Source organism: Atractosteus spatula, chromosome 9 (genome assembly GCF_055471065.1).
Source record: "Atractosteus spatula isolate fAtrSpa1 chromosome 9, fAtrSpa1.hap1, whole genome shotgun sequence".
Lineage (NCBI taxonomy): Eukaryota > Metazoa > Chordata > Actinopteri > Semionotiformes > Lepisosteidae > Atractosteus > Atractosteus spatula.
The window spans coordinates 3,931,522-3,952,396 of record NC_142714.1 but is presented as its reverse complement, the minus strand read 5'-3'; the positions used below and the strand labels follow the sequence as shown (position 1 = coordinate 3,952,396).

At 37.5% G+C, this 20,875-nt stretch overlaps 1 protein-coding gene across 1 annotated transcript in view; it reads right to left on the bottom strand.

Moving 5' to 3' along the window:
- Positions 1 to 6,710: 6,710 nt before the first annotated feature.
- The window catches only part of lrfn5a (leucine rich repeat and fibronectin type III domain containing 5a), a 36,985-nt gene continuing 22,820 nt past the window's right edge, over positions 6,711 to 20,875 (bottom strand). Inside the window, exons 2-3 of the mRNA XM_088925238.1 lie at positions 11,964 to 13,371; positions 6,711 to 8,250 (exon numbers count right to left, since the gene is read on the bottom strand). Coding sequence (XP_088781364.1) covers positions 7,305 to 8,250; positions 11,964 to 13,351 — 2,334 coding nt within the window. The 5' untranslated portion in view covers positions 13,352 to 13,371 and the 3' untranslated portion in view covers positions 6,711 to 7,304. The remainder of the gene's footprint in view (positions 8,251 to 11,963; positions 13,372 to 20,875) is intronic.

The following is a 20,875-nucleotide window of genomic DNA, read 5'->3' as shown; positions in this document are numbered from 1 at the left end:
TAAGGCAGAGGACAACACAATCAGCTTTAAGACAAAAATAAAACAGAATGCAGAATGTTCAATGTCCTCTTTGCTTTAAGTACAGTATGACATTGAGTGCACCGGTGAAAAATGCATCTTGCCCTTGCAAAGAAACTGAGTAAATCCAGTTGAGGCTTTTCTGGTAAGCCAATAAACCAGAAGGAAACACTGCTGCCTTCCATTCACAAATTTCATCAGAAAGAGCTTGGAAAAGTCCACCATCATTCTCACTGTTCTCACAAAAGGTGTTAGTGTGCATCAGGATAAAGCATAAACTTTGATATCATGGTTATACAGTATCACAAGACTCTTCAGTATCTAAAATCATCTATACTATACAGTACATACAGTGCTCTAGAATGCAGTATGTTATATCACGTGTACTGTATATTCTGATGATTATTGGAATGCTGTAGTCATCTGGTTAATACAGTAAGTACCCATATTTTAGACTGTATATACAGTACATGCAATCCAACCAGGAAGACATTTAAAGCAACTACTGCATGTTCCTCAATTCAACATATGTATAACTTCATAATTTGGACATTCTCATGTTCCTAAATTGATTAATCAGTCAGACCAAATACAGTAGGAGACACTGAAGAGTATCAGCTTGAAAACTGTTGAAAAACTGATTTTTTTTAATGTTTGACATCCCAAATCTCGTGAAAGAAATACCATGTTAGGTGACAGCGAGCAGTGACATGTGACGAGCAGATTCTCCTTGTCAGGCCATAAGACGCCGAGTTTTGCTCAATACGCTGCGTTGACTTGTCACAGGTTCTTCCTTGTGAGTGGCAGCCGAGAGATTCCGCTGATTCCCGTTCCAGGTGTTTCTCTTTTCTTCTTGACAGTGCTCCTGACATTTGTATGAGGCACAAAATAAAACCATCATCTGTCTTTTAGGTCTCTTAGCGCTCTCTTACAGGTGTGTGGGAACGTGTGTGTAGCAACCTAGGTAACAGGGCTCATCGCAAAACTGTGCCACTGTGACTCTGAGCGACATCACCCCCCCGAAACTCAGTGCAGACGTCTCCACAGATAAGCCAGGCTTTCAGCATAGTGGAACCCACCACTGTTTAGGGAGTGTGGGCCCCTGAGCCTGCAACGTCTGTGACTGAATCCCAACGATAGTGCAGAGACACATCAATCACATACTCACACACACGTATACAGTATGTGTGCGTGCATGTGTGTCAATATTCATGGTCTGGTTGCTCCTCTGGTTGCTAAAAAAAAAGAAAAAGAAAGGAGGACTTGGTAAAGGCGATCCATTTCTAGGAGAATCTATTAACCTTCCCGAAACAATCAAGTCAGAATTGCCATGGCAGCTACTTCTATATTATAATCATTCCTTTTGTCAGATCTTAATCAAAAGGCTTTGTCTGATACAGGATGCGCATGTAAATATATAACATATGCATATAATTCAACTAGCATCTACGTTCATGGGTTTCTTGTTATTTTTAGAATAATTCACCATGAATGATTATTTTAAAAATGACACCACTGCTAAATCATTTATGTATATGACCATTCTTGTCATCATCTACTTAGTATAATTATCAGATTTTTTTTTTCTGTCTCAGAAATCATGCTGTGAGTCGTGCTCTGTAGTCAGATTTGTCTTGGAATGCAATCCTGTACGGCAGCAGACATTATACAGCATGAGGCTTGAGCAGCACATCAGAAGTTATAAGAAGTGAGACTAGCAGCACACTGGGGAGCAATCACTCGTTTTGGCTTGAAAGCAACCCAGCATCAGGCATGATTAAGGGCACAGTTCTTTCTGAGCCATCAACCTTATAGACAGTAAAGATCCCCTGGCACTGAATCGGGGGCTGGCATTCGTTCTGACATGACTGAATTCCTTCTGTCCCCCTGTTATTCAATTAAAACAAATGTGTGCAATCCTCTTTGCATTAAGGAATTAATTCTTCTCAAGCTGGGATTTAGAACTGGTAGCTTTCCAGTTCCCATAAAATCATAAATATGCGATCAAAGAAGAGTTCCAGGAATGACAATCCTAGATTAGCACTTAATATTCTTTCTCTTTATCATAAAGAAAACAGTTTCCATAATGGGACAGAGATACAGATATATACAGTACAAAACCTTCAGGGAAATCCTGATTCCCATTGAGAAATGATACCAGAAATTTCTTAAAATATATTTCATTGGTTTTCTGATAACTGATTATTATTATTATTAGTAGTAGTACGAATAAGAATAAGCGTGGGTGTTTCAGGAAACTCAGTGCCATAGCACAATTATGTAACAGCAGAGAGTTAGATCTATCTTCCTTATATCACTTCTTGAATATATTACTTTAACTTTAAATAGGCAATATTATATTGACTGAAGTGTCTTGATGTATCTGAGTGTAATCTGTCACGATCGCAAACCCCTCCTCTTAAGGGCACTCCAGCCCTTCCTTGTTCTGCCTCATTCCCCGCACCTGTTCCTTATTCCAGCCCCTTTTCAGTTCCCCTTTAAAAGCCAGACGCAGACGATAATAGCGGATCTACAGTACATTGATTCCCGTATCATGCGAATCCGGGTCCTGATGCGTCTGGCTCTGTTATGCTTTTAACTTTCTGTTCCTGTTCCCGTTCCCAACCCAGTTCCTGTTTTTAATCTCCTGTTTCGAATGGCTTGCCTGGCCATTGACTCATGCTTGTTTTTGGATCTCTCTTTGGACTCTTCCTGGATTGTTTGCCTCGGCCACACCTTCCCCGTACACCAGCGCACCAAGGACACGCCCCCCTGTTTTTGTTCTCGTATACTGCATGACTTTTCTCCCCAGTGTTTCTTCATTACCCCCGATTGTGTTGTCTGCATAGGGCCCGGAAAGAACTGTTTGTGACAGTATTCTAAATATGCCCTACTGACCAAGAAGGTATCTGTCATTGCTGCAGATTTTGAACAGATCCCACAAAGGCTTTGCTGGTAGTAACGGGGCTGAGCAAAAAACCCGCCGACTCCTTAAACTGAAATCAGGCCCCATGTCTGTTCTCAGCGCTAGCCAATGATCTTTATATCAACCATTTCATACTCATATTTAAATTATATGAATTTTTTAAAATTAATGTGAGGATTAATTAACTGTATTTCTTCAAAAGAATATATTCTCTCCCGATTTCCACATTTACACATGAGTATTAACAAGAACCGTGAAAGAGGCAGGGGGTTATGAGGTCCTTGTTCAAATCCTATTACCATCCTCTTCATGTTGGCCGCGGCCCACAAACAGAGCTGGAGTCATTTTGACACCTTAGCGGCTGGGCACATGATTCAAGTCAGCAGCTGGGCACATGATGTGCATGAAGCAAATCAGCAGTACTGCACAGAGAAGTATCTCTGGGTTGTAGATCCACCCTGGACCTTTGGGTGGACTGCACTTGTGATAAGGCATGAAAAAGATGGCACCAAAAAGAACCTCACCAAAGCAAAACATACACACAATGAACTGAATTGAAATCTTAAGAAGAACATAAGAACAGTTACTGTACAAACAAGAGTTTGGCTTATCTTGCACGTTTGGTAGTGAGTAGATAATTAATCTACTCATCACATCCAATCTTTTCTTGAGAGAAACCAGGGTATCATCTTTAACAACATGGCTGGGTAGTTGGTGCTATGCCCACACAACACTCTGGGTAAATAAATGCCTCCTGTTCTCTGTTTTAAATGCACCTCCACCAGTAGCTCCTACTTGTGTCCTGTAGTTTGTGCTTCTCTGTCCATTCTGAAAAGTCCTCTGGTTTGACTTTGTTTTACAGGTTGAGCTCAATGCGCTTGAAGATTTTGAATTCTATTTTCAATGTGTATTGTCAAAATTAAACATCTGTTTGAATATGAAATGAGAAAACTTAAATGATGACCAAATGTAAGGAAGCAATCCATTTATTCCTTTTACATTTTCTTCTCATAGAAATAAAACCTAATGTTTTAAAATATTTATTAAAAAAATAAAGTTTCATAATCACGTTCTCCATCTCAGTGTCCATCTTTACAGAAACTCCACAACTCATAAAACCTTCTGAAATGCACAAATGTACCGATACGTTTAATTGTATTAATGTACAGTACAGAAGTTTGCAAACAACGTGATTGAAGTACAGTGTGAGTGCTTGTTAATGCTGTTGGCTTTTCTGGTGTGTAAATTGGTGTGTAAATGTTAAATCACTTGGAGCATGGTACATGGCCCACTGCTTTTTACAACTTCTGTGCCTTAGCTACAGTACAGTATGTGATGAGCAAATAATAACACCAAATCAAACCATCCCATTATGTTGCAAGAAAAATGACATTTTTTTTTTAAATTAGGACAATATTCTCGAGCAAGACTGCAGCTTCGCAGAGTCCATCATTCATACAGACATCTACTGATGTCAGACTGTTAAAAGTAAAGCAATAAATGCAGTTCCTTGTATTAACAGTGAGCTCAGTAGGGACAACAACATCCGAGGATTGAATGCTTTGTGAATGCTTAGAATACTTAGCGAGATACTTCGTGGAATACTTATTCACCTGGATTCGAACCCCATTCAGACTGAGAGAGCCAAGGGGCACTGCAAGGAGAGAGGTATTTGAGTTCAGTTCATGTTGCTAGTTTAGTGGTGACGGTGTATAGGTGCACCTGTGTGACATTGAGTTGTTGTTGTTAACCAGCCCCGTGAAATTAAGTTAAAATACCTTCCACATCCAGTATAAAATGTTTTGCTTACATTATTATTTTGCAGGTTCTTCCTTTTTTTAAAGTTTTATTTTCATTTGAATTCCACATTTTTGCGTTCTTTAAAATGCATTCTAAAACAATCATTTAGATGTAGTTAAATGTTTTGATTATAACTGTTTAAATAAAATGTTAAATATTATAACTGTCTCGATGTTCCACAAAGCTGATAGACAGAACGTGAAAAAGTCAGATTCTTTCAGGAAATAGGTTACAGGACTTTGAGAATTAGTTTATTTGTTGTGTTGACAAACTGCATTGGCATTGCCCTTGTACAACCACTGTGTGATCGACGTTTGCAAAAGGACAGCTAAGGTTCTGTATAATTCTTCTTCTGGTCACTCACCTTTTTTAACAAACAACACGTTGTCTTTAGTAGTACATGCACCGATTAAACAATTACCTAAAACCTTTGACCACCTCAGTCATACTGTACATACATACGAATCTGGGTTTCAAATTAAAAGACCAAAAGGCAGTTACAGAAGGGTCTGTGTAACTGAGCCACCTAGTCCTTGCAAACACATGTTTTGAAAGTCTGACCTACGAATGCCATGTGGTAAATGAGAGTGATCCTCACAAAGCTACTTATACTCCAGTGAGTTTAAATCTTAAGAATGGCACAGGAAGGTCATCTAAGCTGCCTAAGTGAGTATTATCATCACTGTTGGCTGTTCATTTTGTTGTAGTTAAACACAGGAGTGAAGCAGAAAAAACATTCAAGACAAAGATGATGCTCTAAAAGTAGGTGTTAAAAAGAAGGTCATGATGTTAAAATTGAAACTGAAACATTTTTCATCTGAAACAATTCAAGGACTTAGTAAACTGACATCTGATTGTTGTATTCAAGAAACTATATACTGTACTGTACATCATAAGAAACACAACAAACAACAAAAGAAAGTAAATCACAACTTTGTGTCTAGTATTGTTAATGTGAGTACGTACATTTTAGATTTAACTTGCACATAATCTTTTCGATATTATGTGATGGTACTGTATAATGTCGCATAAAAAAGGCATTTGATTTAAAATATAGTCCTTGATTTTCAGACACCTGGGAAAATAAAAGTTTTCTCCCTTGGTAATTCCACAAACACTGAATTCTCCATCAATTTGCTTGTCTACCATAAAACCAATTAGACACTATGTAGGATTGATAGTTTACATAACTAATAATATGCTGTATTTTTGATTTAACAAAATTGTCTCGCGATATTTAATTGATTCCTTGACATATGAATGCAGTTACTATTAAAATGCATATACTGGTGAAACCTTTCTTTTGTTCTTTCACTGATTTTTGCATTGTGCTGCAGTGATTCATTCAATAAAGCCATGGACAGGAGTCAACATTTCTGTTATTTCCTAGCTTGGAAATTCTCAGCTCAAAATCAATAATTTAAACTTCTCAAGACTGATGTTGTTGAAATCCAGGGGACTGAAAAAGTAAGCCTGGAAGAACAAGAATGTGTAAGCCATTGTATTTCACAAATCAAATACTTTTTCAGTTATTTTCAGCAGCGACTGTAAACGTTCATGGCCTTAAAAAATGATGTGCAATATTGAGTGCTGTAGTCTCTATATTTCTTTCAGTTTTACATTTGAAACACAGCACACACTATATGAAAACCAACAAATATACACAGAAAGATATTTTATAGCCACACATGTTCAACAATAGATGTAAAATATTTCTTCAGAATATGGCTGAAGAATATGATGAAAATTCTGATCCAGCTGGAAATAAGTGATAACCTGTTAATTTTCAAAAATTAGAACATTAATTCCAAGATGATGAACTAAGTGCACTTCATGAATTCAAGGATTCAACACATTTAACACTGTTTTTTAACACAATTCTTCTTCAGTCTGCAGGTGCTGGCCTTTTTGATGATACCAAGTAGTTGGTCGCTATATTTTACGCATTTACCACAATGACAACCTCTGAGTATACTTATTTCATATTTTATTTTACACAACATAACAACACAGCCAATGTTGTTGTTTTTTTTTCTGTACAGGGATTTTTTTTTTTGCCTGAAAACAAAGGCATATCAATGTCACTGAAACGAAAGTTTGAAATTCTCTTTAAAAAATATCAATTTAATAAGAGGTCTGATAAGTCTATTTTTCTCTCTATTATATGCAGGAAATTTAATTTCCTTTTTAAAAAGGCTTTTTTGTGAAATCTTTCCACCAAACACCCAGTCCCACACCCTCAACAGATAGACATATTTCCATTTCCTCTTGGTACCTCCTACTGCAGAAATAAGAAGCCAATTAGTTTGCAAGGGAAGGCAGTAGTGCATTCCTCTTGCTGGAGTAATTTATTTATTTATAACTGGGAACGTTTTGTATGGTTGTTGTCACAATGCCACATGAGCATGGTGTTGTTTGTTCACAGCTCTGCTGGAGATGCCATTTATCAGCTGAGACAAGTTTGGAATTCCAAATTCCTACAAGGCAAGCATCCACTCACTCACTGTTGGCTTTGAAAAAAAAAAAAACGACTTAAAAAATGATGCAAGGAAAAAAAAAGTCACACAGTGCTTTCCAGTATCCACTCCGAACTTGAAAATGTCACTTTCCCACTATCTATATCTGAGTCATCCAGCTGTAGAAGCATACCGTTCATTGACAGGCTGCGCTTAGACCACAGATTCCCCAACTTTTGAGAACCAATGTAGCAGTGATACTTAGACAAGTCTTCATTTAGAGACAACCTTCTTTTAGCCTTCACACCATCCGTTGGCAAGGTGAGATATTTAGTGGGCTTGGATTGTGCTCTTCTGAAGCTTGGCGTCTCCTTGGCTTGCACGGAAGGAGGGAGGCTAGGCTGCTGCAAGGCCGTGGAATTATTCCGATTGGTGTTCTGCGTCTCCGCGCTGGGGAGAGCCTCGATCCTGGGCTCGGCAGATGACTTTGGCCCAGCCTTGCGTTTTGGCTTTAGAGAACCGGTCGAGCCTGGGGTCCAACTCTGGGTTGCCATAGAGGTAGTGGTGGAGCAATCAGGAATGGAGGTTTCTGAGGAGTGCGTCACTGTGTCACTCGGGACTGTCTTCTGACACCGCTCACTCTCCTGTTGCCCCAAGGCCTGCTTTGAGACGGAGGGGTGAACTGACCCTCCGCATCCCTGGGGCTGAGATCCATTTGTTTGTGAGTAGACGTTGCTGACCTTCGTGGCTTTGTTGGGGTCACCGGAGTTGCACACTTTGTAGCGGATCATCAGGATGATGATGAACACAAGAACGGAGGCTACGATTATTCCACCAATTATGATGATCATCGTGCCACCGAGGAACTGTGATTGCATAAAGTGGCAGCGCAAGTACTCCTGTTCGGTGGTGAACTGGATGCAGCCCACAACCCTGGTTGCCGTGAGGGAGGTGATGTCATCATCATAGATGGCCAAGACACAGAGGTCATACAGGGTTCCTGCAGCCAGGTTGTTCACAAGGAAGTTTTTGCTTGTCGGAGGAATCATTCTGTAGAAGAGATAAAGAGCACTGATGTAAAATGTCATTTAGAGTTACAAGTCAATCCAAAGCTTCCATCTACAGAGCTAAAAATAGTCTAAAAATCTCAACTCTTAATTATTTGGAAGAAGCGGAGAAGCAATTTAGTGTTCTCTCGTATCACACATGAATTCATTTTTGCTTTAAAACTGAAGGACAGTAATGCTCATTACAGTGTGAAACCAAACCACTGATGTACTACTGTAAGTCATGAAGAACAATCTCCTAGTTGCTTAATGACCATCTTCACCATAAAAATATTATTCTGAAGTAGATTGCAGGAATTCTATCTATGTTTGATTGACAAATAGCAGGACCTGTTTCACTGCTATAAATAGTTAAGCATGATTTTTGTCCAATTGGCACCCCTAAACGAGTATTGTGCCTTCCAGATAGTGTTGATCTGAGAAGTAGCTTTTTGTAATTGAATAGTTTCCCCTTATTTTTACATTACACTATAAAAGCCAGATCTGAAGATCCCTACCTTAACTATCAGTTTGAAAAAAGGTGATTTTTAAATGTCTTGAAAGATGATAATAACACCAAGAATAGCAAAGAATCTGCTTGATTGGACAGGCCAGAAGTCAAACCTTAAACTCCTTTAATGAGAATTTTACAAAGCCATGTATTCATGTCTGTTCCGAGTGTGCAATGTTTTCTTGTATTGTAATTTGACAACTCAAAGCAGCCTTTTCCCCGCTGCCACGGCAATGGTGACAGGAGAGCACAGTGGGAAGCACGCTGCCACATGTGTGTTAAAGGTCACGCTGTGCCATAGCTACAGTATTCAGCTTTGGACTCTTTTTTTCCTGGTACTTGTATTTCTAGACAATGGAATGTGTCATGTTTTTCTACCTAGTTTTAGATCTATACTACACATGAAAGTGTATGCTTATAAATGTACCAGTAATGAGATTATTTATTAATTTCCAGGACTGAAAAACATGGGGTATCCATAAGCCTTAATACATTTCAGTGAAATGTGTAGCTGTATAAACATTAACACCTTAATTAAAACATAATTTGTCAACACTAATACCTGTACTACACAGTATTTAATCGTTGTGACTGTATAGTAGCCTCAAAAATGATTCAACCAATTCACAAAATTCTTTTTTAATCTTAATCTGTGGATGGCTAACTCTTAAAAAAACACATAGTATTATGATGAGCTTGTCTGAGGCTTTGTACATTACTGTATTTATATTTGTCTCTGATAGTGTCAGCACCCACATTCACCCTGAATTTCAAATAAAAAAAATAGTTCTAATTGCATATTGTAATCAATTAAAGATCCATTACATTGCAAACCTGGTATGTATAATGGAGGAGTGCAAATGAGCAAGTAAAGGTTAATTCCGGTAGAACACAATGTCTCATCTCTTGAACGTTTTTCAGGTGCGCTGCACTAAGGGGGAAGGGAATGCTACTGTGCATTGCCTGGTCCAATTAAATAATAGTTTTATCTACACTTGGCCATAAAACCCAGTCAAGTAAGAGGTCTGCCCACGTCGAATACTGCAGTACAGTGAAATCAATATCTTCCTAAAATCCCCCTAATGAAAATGCTGTTCCAAAAAGCATCTGTTCTTATAGGTATGTCACATAAAACAAATGTAGTTATTGTAAGTCGACCTGCTCAGATATTTACACTTACGGATGGAGGGCAAATTAAAACATATTTGCATTTGTAAAACATGTTTTATTTAGCTGTATTTTTATTGTTGTCACCAAGTATGTTTAATGGGTTACCAAGACCAGACTGGAAAAGGATTTTTGATTGGCTAGTTTACAATCCCTTTTAGAAAACTGAAGAAATATCTCATTTTTAGACAAGATTGCTATTTCTCTTTTTAGTGCTTCAACCCCTCAAGACCTTAAGCTTTCTATGGTCTATGTGTTCTCATTAGGTCTCTCACATCTTACAAAAATTGTTACAAGGCATACAGTAAATCATGCAGTTCATGAAATCATCTATACATGCATTTTTAAATTTTAAAATCATTTTTAAAGTTCCAGGATCAAACTCATTTATGCTACTTTTCTTCTTCAAAATTTAATGTGTTCCACTAATACATATTGCCTGAGGATTAATTAAGTTTTTTCACCATATGGAACTTGTGAGCTGGGAGCTTTATACCTTAATTATAGAATCATGTTCTATTCATTTTGATAGCCTGTATTTCTTTTCATATTCTAAAAAATTGACATTTTTAAAAAGCCGAAAGAATAATATTCCTAAAGATAACATTTTCATGGTTTGCACTCCCTGTTATTATTATCAGTGATTCCATTTTGGGGGAAAAAATGTACTATCTGAAAGAATGATAAAAGAAAATTCTTAAATTCATGCATGTTCAATTTTTTATAAGCATTTTGACAAATTAGTGATGTAGGAGCCATACTAAAACCTGAAAGTTAGTTTTCTTAGTTCTGAAACTCAGTATTGATGTTCTAAAAGAGCAAAAAACTTTGACTATTGCCATATCAAATAGATGAAACGTTTCATTATTTTTAATGTATGCTTTGTGCCAAATTGTTGTAAATACAAAATGTAATATAATAAATAAAGTGATTTATTTTCTTTCAGTCAGAAAAAAGAAGTAATTTCTCCCAGCAACAAATAACATGATATAAATAATTGTACACACGTTATTGCTACATGTAATTGGATCTATGTGTTAAATTAAACCCATTATGTCAAGTTACAGCTTTCTCTCATGTATTTTTAAACCTCTCTTTTAAAAGTTATTGGAAATTACTTCACAAGCAAATGCAATCATGCATGTTATTACCGTACAGCATTTTTGTTTTTGAATAACTAGCAAGAGAGTAAATAAACAGAAAGAGATTTAAGGTGCCATAACCTCCAACAGACATTTTCACTTCATTTGAAAAAAAAACCTTTACTGTTGCATTTTGTCTGTCCTCTTAAATCTCCTCATGGCATAACTGTTTGAAAAACACTGATGAAGTCCACATCATCTTTGAAAAACATAAGTAACACTGCTTCATAAAAAAAATATATATTTAGTATTTTAGTCTCTTGCATAGTAATGTACTACATTTTTATATAAAAAAGCAGTATTTTTAGAATAACACACAACTGCACAATTCCCTTACTCCTCAGTGGTCCTGCTCAATTCAATGTTTGGATAAAGGACAATCTTAACCATTAAGCAATAACATCTACATAAGGAACAAGTAATAGGTTTATTCCATGCTGAAAAAAAGAAGAAAGAGAACACAACGTTTCGGCCATGGAGCCTTCTTCAATGTTAGTAATGCCTTAATTTGATTATTTTTTTCAAAATATTATTATACAGTACATGCTTTAAAAAAATTACCAAAACCGGACTCATAAAGTGACTGCAGTGAAAATGACAAGTTCTGTCCCCTTTTCCACGAAGAAGGCTCCACGGCCGAAACGTTGTGTTCTCTTTCTTCTTTTTTTCAGCATTGAATAAACCTATTACTTGTTCCTTTGCAGCCTACGCATGCTGACGCAGCTACCCACCTGAACTACTAACATCTAGATAAGTCATTTCTTTTCTTGTTACCAACAATTTCTAAAACAGCGTGAGCCAATGTTGAGGTCATGCCAGAGTAAGTGTACCGCAGCATATTAAAGGATCAATGAGTGGGAATACTGTCTCAGTTTGGAACAGGATACTGTGTCTTACCTGTAAACAAGAGATTCATCATAGGTGCCATTGTATTGGATTTGGAACATGCGAATGCCTGGTACATTCCTCTGAAAGTTAAACTTGATAAGGGCTGTTGAAGAAGTGGCTTCTGCTATGACCACACGTTTGTCCTGGCTCTGTTTCGAGTCTCCTGTACTGGTGCTTGCATTAGAACCAGACTTGGTAGAAGTTGAGATATCTGATGAACCCGGGTCTGGCTCCTGGATATTGTTTGTGCTGTTAGTAATGTGGGGCAACTTAATTATGTTGAGGTCCACTGTCTGATGTGCTTCTCCAGCGGGGTTGGAGGAGATGCAAGTGAAAGATCCTGTGTCTTTTACAGTGGTGATAAGAATGTCCAGTGTGCCATTGTTATAGACCAGTGTCCTCGAGGAGTTCGAGACCAGCTTGCCTTCGGGAGAGATCCAGTGGATGGCTGGCTCTGGATCTCCTCTCGCTTTGCATCTCAGTGTTGCACGCTGGCCCTCCAAAACCCTCATTTCATGTGTATAGCGAGTGATGAGCGGGGGCTCGCACAGGAACTCCTCCTCTGGGATGGACCAGAAGTATCGCCCGGACAAGTGAGAGGGAGTGGCACATGTCTCCAGGTCATCTTCCCTTGTGAGCCTCCTCAGCCACAGCAGCTCACAATTGCAGTGCAGTGGGTTCCCACCAAAGCTCAGTGCAAACGAGGTAGGGCTTATGATCCCAGATGTAGCTAGAACCTGAGCCCGCTGAAACAGCGGATCGGGAGGGAGCTTTTGGAGTTTGTTGGACGTAACATCTAAGCGTGTTAACTTCTGAAGGAGAGAGAATGTGCCTTCGGGAATGTAATCAATCATGTTGTGGTCCAAGCTGAGTGTGTGCAAGCTGATCATCTTTTGAATGGCCTCCCAAGGGATAGTTTCCAGATTGTTATAAGATAAATCCAGCTCTTCCAAAGCCAGCAAATCATTAAAAGCCCCAAGGAAGATTACAGTGAGCTGGTTGTTGTTCAGAATCAAATGGTGCAGTTTGGACATCCCACTAAAGGTATCATTAGAAATCCTTGTTAACCGATTGCTGTTTAGGTGTAACGCTCGCAAATTTTCAAGGTCCGCAAAAGCGTGAGGAGTGATGTAACTAATTGTATTCCTTGACAATGTAAGGTCCACCAGTTTGGTCATGTTGGCAAAGTCTTTCCGTTTTATGCTTGTGACAAAGTTATCGGCAAGGCGCAACTCTACGGTATGCCGGTCGATGTTTGGTGGGACAAACAGAAGCCCTTTTTTGGCACACAGAGTTGCAAGATTGGGAGACAATATCTGACAGACGCAGCGCTTTGGACAGATCTGGGCCTTAACTGCCATGCCAATAACCAGCAGAAAGACAAGCAGTTTTTCCATTGTAAGTCGGGTTCAAACACCTGCAAAGCAAAAACAAATAAAAATAATGACTGACTTGACTGGGACATTAAGACATTTTCATTACAGGAAAAATAGCATAAAATCAATTGAGAAATTAAAATGGGAAGTTCTGCAAACATATTTAGACATATGTATCTAATAATAGATATTATATAATATAACAATAATTAAAATACTTTATACTACAGATATCACTTCTGTTTCTCTTATTATTAACTTTGTTACTGATAAAATTACTGTATCTCACATCCTTGACTGCTGTCACAAGAGTCATACATTTTGGCAAAAAAACCTGGAAGGAAGCAGCACAGGAGTTTTAGGCCATTGTGTTGCGGCTGTCAACAAAAGAAATAAGATAAGATCACTTTATTAGCCATATACAATTCCTTGTAATAGGAATTTGTCTTTTTGCATACCCAAGCATAGACAAGGAGAGAAGCAGAGTAAGATTCCTTTGCCAGCCATGGGACAGTGACACTAACCCAACCATGCAGGTTAACCATTGGTTGTGTACTTAGAGAATCTAGTTTTGCTCTTTATTACAAAAACTTATTTGCAAAATAAGTCTTTTTTAGCCATGACTGGATTGTTGTCCTGACAGTATCGTTTATTCCACAGTATTCTTATTAACAACAAGTCCCATAACAAGCTGTAAGATTTACATATACTGTATATTACATTAATTTTTTAGAACATTATTTTTTGCCATTTTTAGTACTTCATATTGTAGATACACACACGTCCATAAGCCCAAAAGAAGAAGAAACGTGTTTTAGTGCATAAAAGGACCTTATGGTCAGAGGATTCTTTAAGACAGCAGATATCATTAAAAATGCCATTAATTTATTGACAATTTTAGAAAAAAATAAAAAATACAATGTTGCAAAATAAAATCTGGCATCTTGCTGTTGTTGAAATGATAAATTAAAATAACGTGAGCCATTATGGTAACACTGTTCTACACTAAGGAAAGAATTGTACTAAGTAGCTCTACAATTTCTTTCAGGAATGAATTATTACTGAGCGGATATAGACCCATAAAATATTCAGAGAGAAAAGATTATTTAATGCCACGAGTGAAATGGAAACATAAATAAAATAAAACAATTTGATTATGTTCAGAAATAGCTTTGCTGTTAGCTCTAGAAAAGTGAGGATTACAGTGCAAATTCACTTTATTTTTTAAAAAAAAGGTTCTTCCTAACATTGAGCAAGGAACAAGCTGTAAAGAGCATAATTATCTGCAATACAGATGTAAAATACCAAAAGTAAAAAGCAGAGAAAGAAGACATTATCGAGGGTTTTGCATGCATTAAGATTATACCGTTTAGGATATGCTTTAATATTATATTGTATTGATGCTACTGTTAAGCTGTAAATAGATTTTAACTAAGCAAAATCACTGCTGTTTACAAAAATAAATATCATTTTCTATTAAAAAAATGTTTACAGTTCACCGGTATGATTATGATCAACAGAAGCCTCTGACTCCTTCGTACATTTTGCTTGAATTCATAAGCAGTTTGGACTAGTTGTGAGATGTTTGCAAGAGATTAAAACCATTTGAATTTCTGTACCAAACATAAACACACAGAACTGAAGATTAATTTTACCCACACAAAGCAGTAAACAAAATCTGGAAAACAATCAATGCTCAAGTACATCTCTAGGAAGGATTAGTTTTCTCAAGGGTTTTTTTTTGGAAACAAACTTATAAATTAATTGGACTTTCTTGGAATTCAATAAAAGAATATCAATCTGAGGATGTATTCTGCTGTTCTCTTCTTACTGAGTATGTTTTCACCAGGCCATCTGCTCTTCCGCCCCACAATAAAACCTGACTGTGTTTTTCAAAATGAAATGCTGTATGTTTTATGAAGGGTGAGAAAGGAAAAAGCAGAAGTCTTACATAAAATAAATTGTTGTACTTTAAATGGTGCTGACTAAGAAATCATTTCAAACCTATCAGAAATCAGAAAGTTGCTCTCCCCAATTTTTTAGGATTGTACTTCATCAAATACCATTGATCTAGTGACATCTTAACCACTTTATTGAGATTTGAGAATTAATTTTATATTCAGAATATATTCAGAGAGCAGAAGCTCAGCTCAAGACTGCAGTTTTTTCACCGGACCTCCTACTGACAAGAGGTAATGGGTACTGGAATAACACAGCTTTTACCTTTAGACCTCAAGAGATCAAAGGCCTGCATGATAAGCAGACTCGTTTTAAAAGAAATGACTATCTAATGTCTCCTGAGAACACACTGAGGTCATATGAAGAGATAATGGATCCCACACTACTGGCTTGAATACGAATACAAACATCATGTGCATTACCTGACACTAATGCCTAAGATCATTTTTTTCCCTTTCTCAACTGCTGTTTAAAGTAGTGGGTAAATATCCATTGAGGGACATAATCCATGTTCTGCTTTAGGTTCCTGTACTATATTTTCCTGCAGGTACTGTATAAGATGAAACCCATTGAAGTCCATTATAATGGTTTCTTTGACAAATAACTAAAGATAAAACAATCATAATAAAAAACACAATACTAAATAGTAATGTTTTAAGCATTTAAGATAGTTGCCAGATAAATATTTGTTTCATTGTCTTTCATGTTAAATGATCAGAGCATTAGACCAGCTATAGACCTACATTCAGACCTCCAAAGAATCAAATTTGACCTTCGTGCAACTTCAAAGAGATAAATAAATTGTTTTGAACACTAAATTGTTTAATCAAACCAATATACAGCACATTGCTGTTATCACAGATGATATGAGACATAGAATATCGGGAATTAAATTACTCTAAGAAATGTATTTAAAATAAGAGGCAGAAAAAATGCTTATTAGAGCTTGTTAAAAATGCTTATTAAAAATGCTTATTAACTAATTTAGTTATTAGTTAATAATAACTAAATGTTAGTGTAAGCACATGCCATGCTTCTGTTTAATTGTAATTTGTAATGTCCAGGTATGAAAAAACATTTACTATAATACATTATTACAAAATAATACATAATGTCACGTGCATTATTTACCCTCAAACTATGATTCACAACGAAAAGATCCTGCCATTATTTAAATCTTAAATTAAGCCATTTAGTCAAGAGACACAGTGAAACTAATTGTGGTCGGTTTTTCGAAGAATTTATTCACTACAGGCCACGTGTAAAAAATCTACTTAATTCTCAATTTCAAGTTCAAGTTTATTGTCATTATACTCATATACAGGTATATGGTATAACGAAATGCTATTTAGCTAGCTCTCAGACGATACGTAGTACAAAAAAACAACAACAACAATACAATTGTATAATAAAAGAAAGAGACAACAGGCAGTGTGCAAAAACAACAACAGGCAATGTGCAAAACAACAAAAAGGTAACAAGTAATGTGCAAAAACAACATCAGATGTGCAAAAACATGCATCAACAGAATGAAAGGATAGAAATTATGGGGAGTGAGCTTTTTGACATGTAAGGTAGAGGTAGATTTCAATGTGTGAGTTTTTGGTAAGAAAGAAGGCACTGTGAGGTTCAGATCATAGGTGAGAGGTGAGGTGAGAGTGAGAGAGGCTGGGAGTTTAATAGTTTGATAGTGCGGGGGTAAAAACTGTCTCTGAGTCTGGTAGTCCGGGCCTGAATGCTCCGGTACCGTTTTCCAGATGGTAGAGGGTCATACAGTCTGTAGCTGGGATGTGTGGGGTCTTTGATGATGCTTAGAGCTTTCCTCAAGCACCTTCTGTTATAAATGTCCTGTATAGATGGGAGGGCAACCCCAGTGATAGACTGGGCAGTTTTCACCACCCGCTGTAGGGCTTTGCGGTCAGCAATACTGCAGTTGCCATACCACACTGTGATGCAACCTGTCAGTGTGCTTTCTGTAGTGCATCTGTAAAAGTTAGTGAGGATCTGGGGAGATATCTTAGCCTTCTTCAACCATCTTAGGAATTACAGGTGCTGTTGCGCTTTCTTGATCAGACAGGTGGCGTTGAGAGACCATGTGAGGTCCTCGGTGATATGGACGCCAGGGAATTTAAAGTTACTGACCCTTTCCACTTCAGTCCCGTTGATGTGGATAGGGGCATGTCCATTTTGCAGTTTCCTGAAATCAACGATCAGTTCCTTGGTTTTGCTGACGTTGAGGGTGAGGTTGTTGTCTTCACATCATGTTCTAGGAGACTGACCTCCTCCCTGTAGGCCCTCTCATCATTGTCTGTGATCAGACCTACAACTGTGGTGTCATTGGCAAACTTGATGATGAGGTTGGTGTTGTGTTTGGTCTTACAGTCGTGGGTGTAGAGGGAGTAGAGTAATGGACTAAGCACACACCCCTGGGGGACCCCAGTGTTCAGAGTTAGTGTGCCAGAGGTGTGGTTTCCAAGCCTGACAGCCTGAGGTCTGCCTGTCAGAAAGTCCCGAATCCAGTTGCAGAGGGTGGTGTTGAGACCCAGTGCACTGAGTTTCTCGACTAGTTTCTCTGGAATGATAGTGTTAAAAGCTGAGCTGAAGTCGATGAATAGTAGTCTTGCGTATATGTTCTTTTTATCCCGATGGGATAGAGCAGTGTGTATGGCAATGGAGATTGCGTCATCTGTGGATCTGTTGGGCCGGTAGGCGAATTGGTACAGGTCCAGTGTGGTTGGGATGGTGTCCTTAATGTCCTTAATTCTGCTGACATATTTAAAATGAATCTTTATCCTGACATTTCAAATATGGAGTGTAGTGCAGTTCAATATGCATGTTCTATGTGGGAGCGAAATATGTCATGACAATTCTAGAATGTTATTGTGTGCTGTGGGACAGATTTTTCTGTCTGCAATGTTTTTGGCATAGTTTTTTCAATGTTTTGAAGAAAATGTCCAGGAAAGATTAACTTTTCTGGAAGGGACTGACTCTAGTTTTGACAGCACCATGATAAAAATGGGAATGTAGCTCTCTGCCTTGTTCCCTAAAACATCCTTGTGCCCTCCCATCAGGATTATTTATGCACAATACTGAACATAAACCTTGTGAACCAGTCTACTGAGGTTTGCACAGCTTGAGGGATGAGTTGTAATCATTTATCTCCTTGATAGGAAAAATTAAAACAAGGGACCCATTAAAATGCATCTCTAGCTTTCAAATACACAAGTGATAGCATTAACTGAAGTTTTTAAAAATAAAAAAATATATATATTTAAATTATATCAGTTGCTCTATGTTTAAACCAACTATTTCTCATTCCAGTTTCGCTATACAAAAATAATCAATGTCAGTATGGTAGCACACAGACAGCAGTCTTAGGAACATAAAAAGAAAAGTGTCCATATGATGTGAAATTTACTGTAAATAATTTATTGCTTAAAACAAAAAACTACTGCATAATTGAAATAATTACATTTTACACATGACACATCAGCGAATTGTTTAGTGTATTCAAGGAAATACTGTATGTCCCTTTCAGCCAAAATATCCTCAATAAAAAACAGTCGAATTATGCAGAAATATCTTAATTATACAGTAGGTCACATGCTGGCTGCTAATGAAGCACCAGACAAAGATGTATCAAATGCATTAGGAAGTAAAATTACTAAATAAGTAGAAATGGATAAAAATAATCCAAAAATCAATCTGTCCAGTCATGTTTGGAATGAGAAAACTATTTCTGTGTAGAGCATTATCTTAATTGAAAAGAAGTGTTGAGAATTATAAGAAAATAATAGATTTGAATCCATATGAACATTCTACAATATTATTAACAATACAAAATATTTAAACATTTAAAATACATTGTATTTATTGCAGGAATACATTGTAAAAGATGGAATAGCTTCTTCAATAGAAAAATTGCCATGGCACAAACATCTGCATATTTGGCAACATCTGGGTCATTATTTCTAATATATACTGATGGAAAAAAGAAACGCAACACCTCCTCCTCCACACTCTGGCCCTCCACACTCTGGCCCTCCCGTCTGCGTGGAACAGGCTGAAGAGTGACTCATCTGTGAAGAGGACCTGATGCCACTGCTGACGAGTCCATCACAGCCTCTGTCTGGCCCAAGCCAGTTGGGTGTGACGTCTAGGAGGTGTGAGCAGAGAGCCTCTGACAGGTCGCCTTGCTCTAAGGCCAGCAGCATGGAGTCTCACTGTCCTGTCACTGATGCGGGCATTGTGTCTGCCGGCAGTTTCAGCAGCAGTACAGGTGGCAGATCTGAAATGATCTCTCAAATGTACCAGTCTGATGTACTGGTCCTGCTCTTGTGTGGTCACTCAAGGGTGACCGGATCTTGGACGGTCATCTGTCCTGCCGGTCTGCTGAAGCCTTCTCTGCAGTCGGGACACAATGGAGCGGCTCACTCCATAGTGTCTGGCAACGCTGGCACATGACATGCCAATGGCCTTCTCCCTTGCTTCTGGTGACATTCGAGGAATTATAGAATGCACAGAAAACTGATTAAGTGTGGGTTTTTTCTTGCAGTGACCTAAGCTTTGAATTAAGGCCCTTTTAAAGGTGACCAGATCAGGCATTGTTCCACCTGGACCTCGTTGGGTAAAAGTGTACCTAACAAGCTGCAGTGCCTCACTGCACAAGCTGTATTACTGGTCAGAGGGCTTTAAACTAATTGACAACTTTTTGTGAAAGTACATAAGCTATAACTATAGTATTCTCATTCCAGAAAATATTGCATTTCTTTTTTCCATCAGTATATATGTACAGTATACATCAAATATACAGTGCATATTTACATATTTGCACTATTACAGTACAGTATACACCTATTTATCAATGTTGTATCTCTAGGATACACACAGCAGGTATCACACTTTTCAAAAATGAATGAATTATTTTGTTTGCATTTGTTTTCTAGGCTCAGGTTCTATTAAACGGATTTAGAAACAAGACGCTTTGTATTTAAAATGCTGTTTAAACATACAGTATATTGGTGTGCACAGCATAACACCATGTTTACACATTTTGGTGGTCTAAGGTTAAGTTATGTTTTTCGGAAGCTTCCAAGTAAAGGGCAAAGAATAAGTACTCTTGTAAAGTGAGCCAGAAGCACACAGGGAGCCAAAAACATGAAACTACAGAAAACTGGTTATTGTTAATATGGAGCTATTTACTGTGTCACACTATGTACAACTGTAAACTTACAACATAGAAACTAATAACTGGATTTTGTCAAGAAAAAATATACATGGTTTATATTATTCTGTTCATCTTCATTTTAGAGGTTTTTTTTCTGGAATATAGTTTACTCCTAAATTAGATCCAAGATGTTGACTCTAATTATGATGAGCAACTTAAATGAAATGTATAACAACAACAAACAGAAGGAAGAGCAGATAATAAACAAATACTCATCAGCTGGGGATGGTTTGATTCAATATGCCATCAAATTACAACATAATCAATGTTTAATTTGGATTCATTATATTGACTGGTGCTTAAAGAAATTATTCAATTGTTTTCCAGAGGTGTGTTTTTCTGCACATTTGTCTCACTTT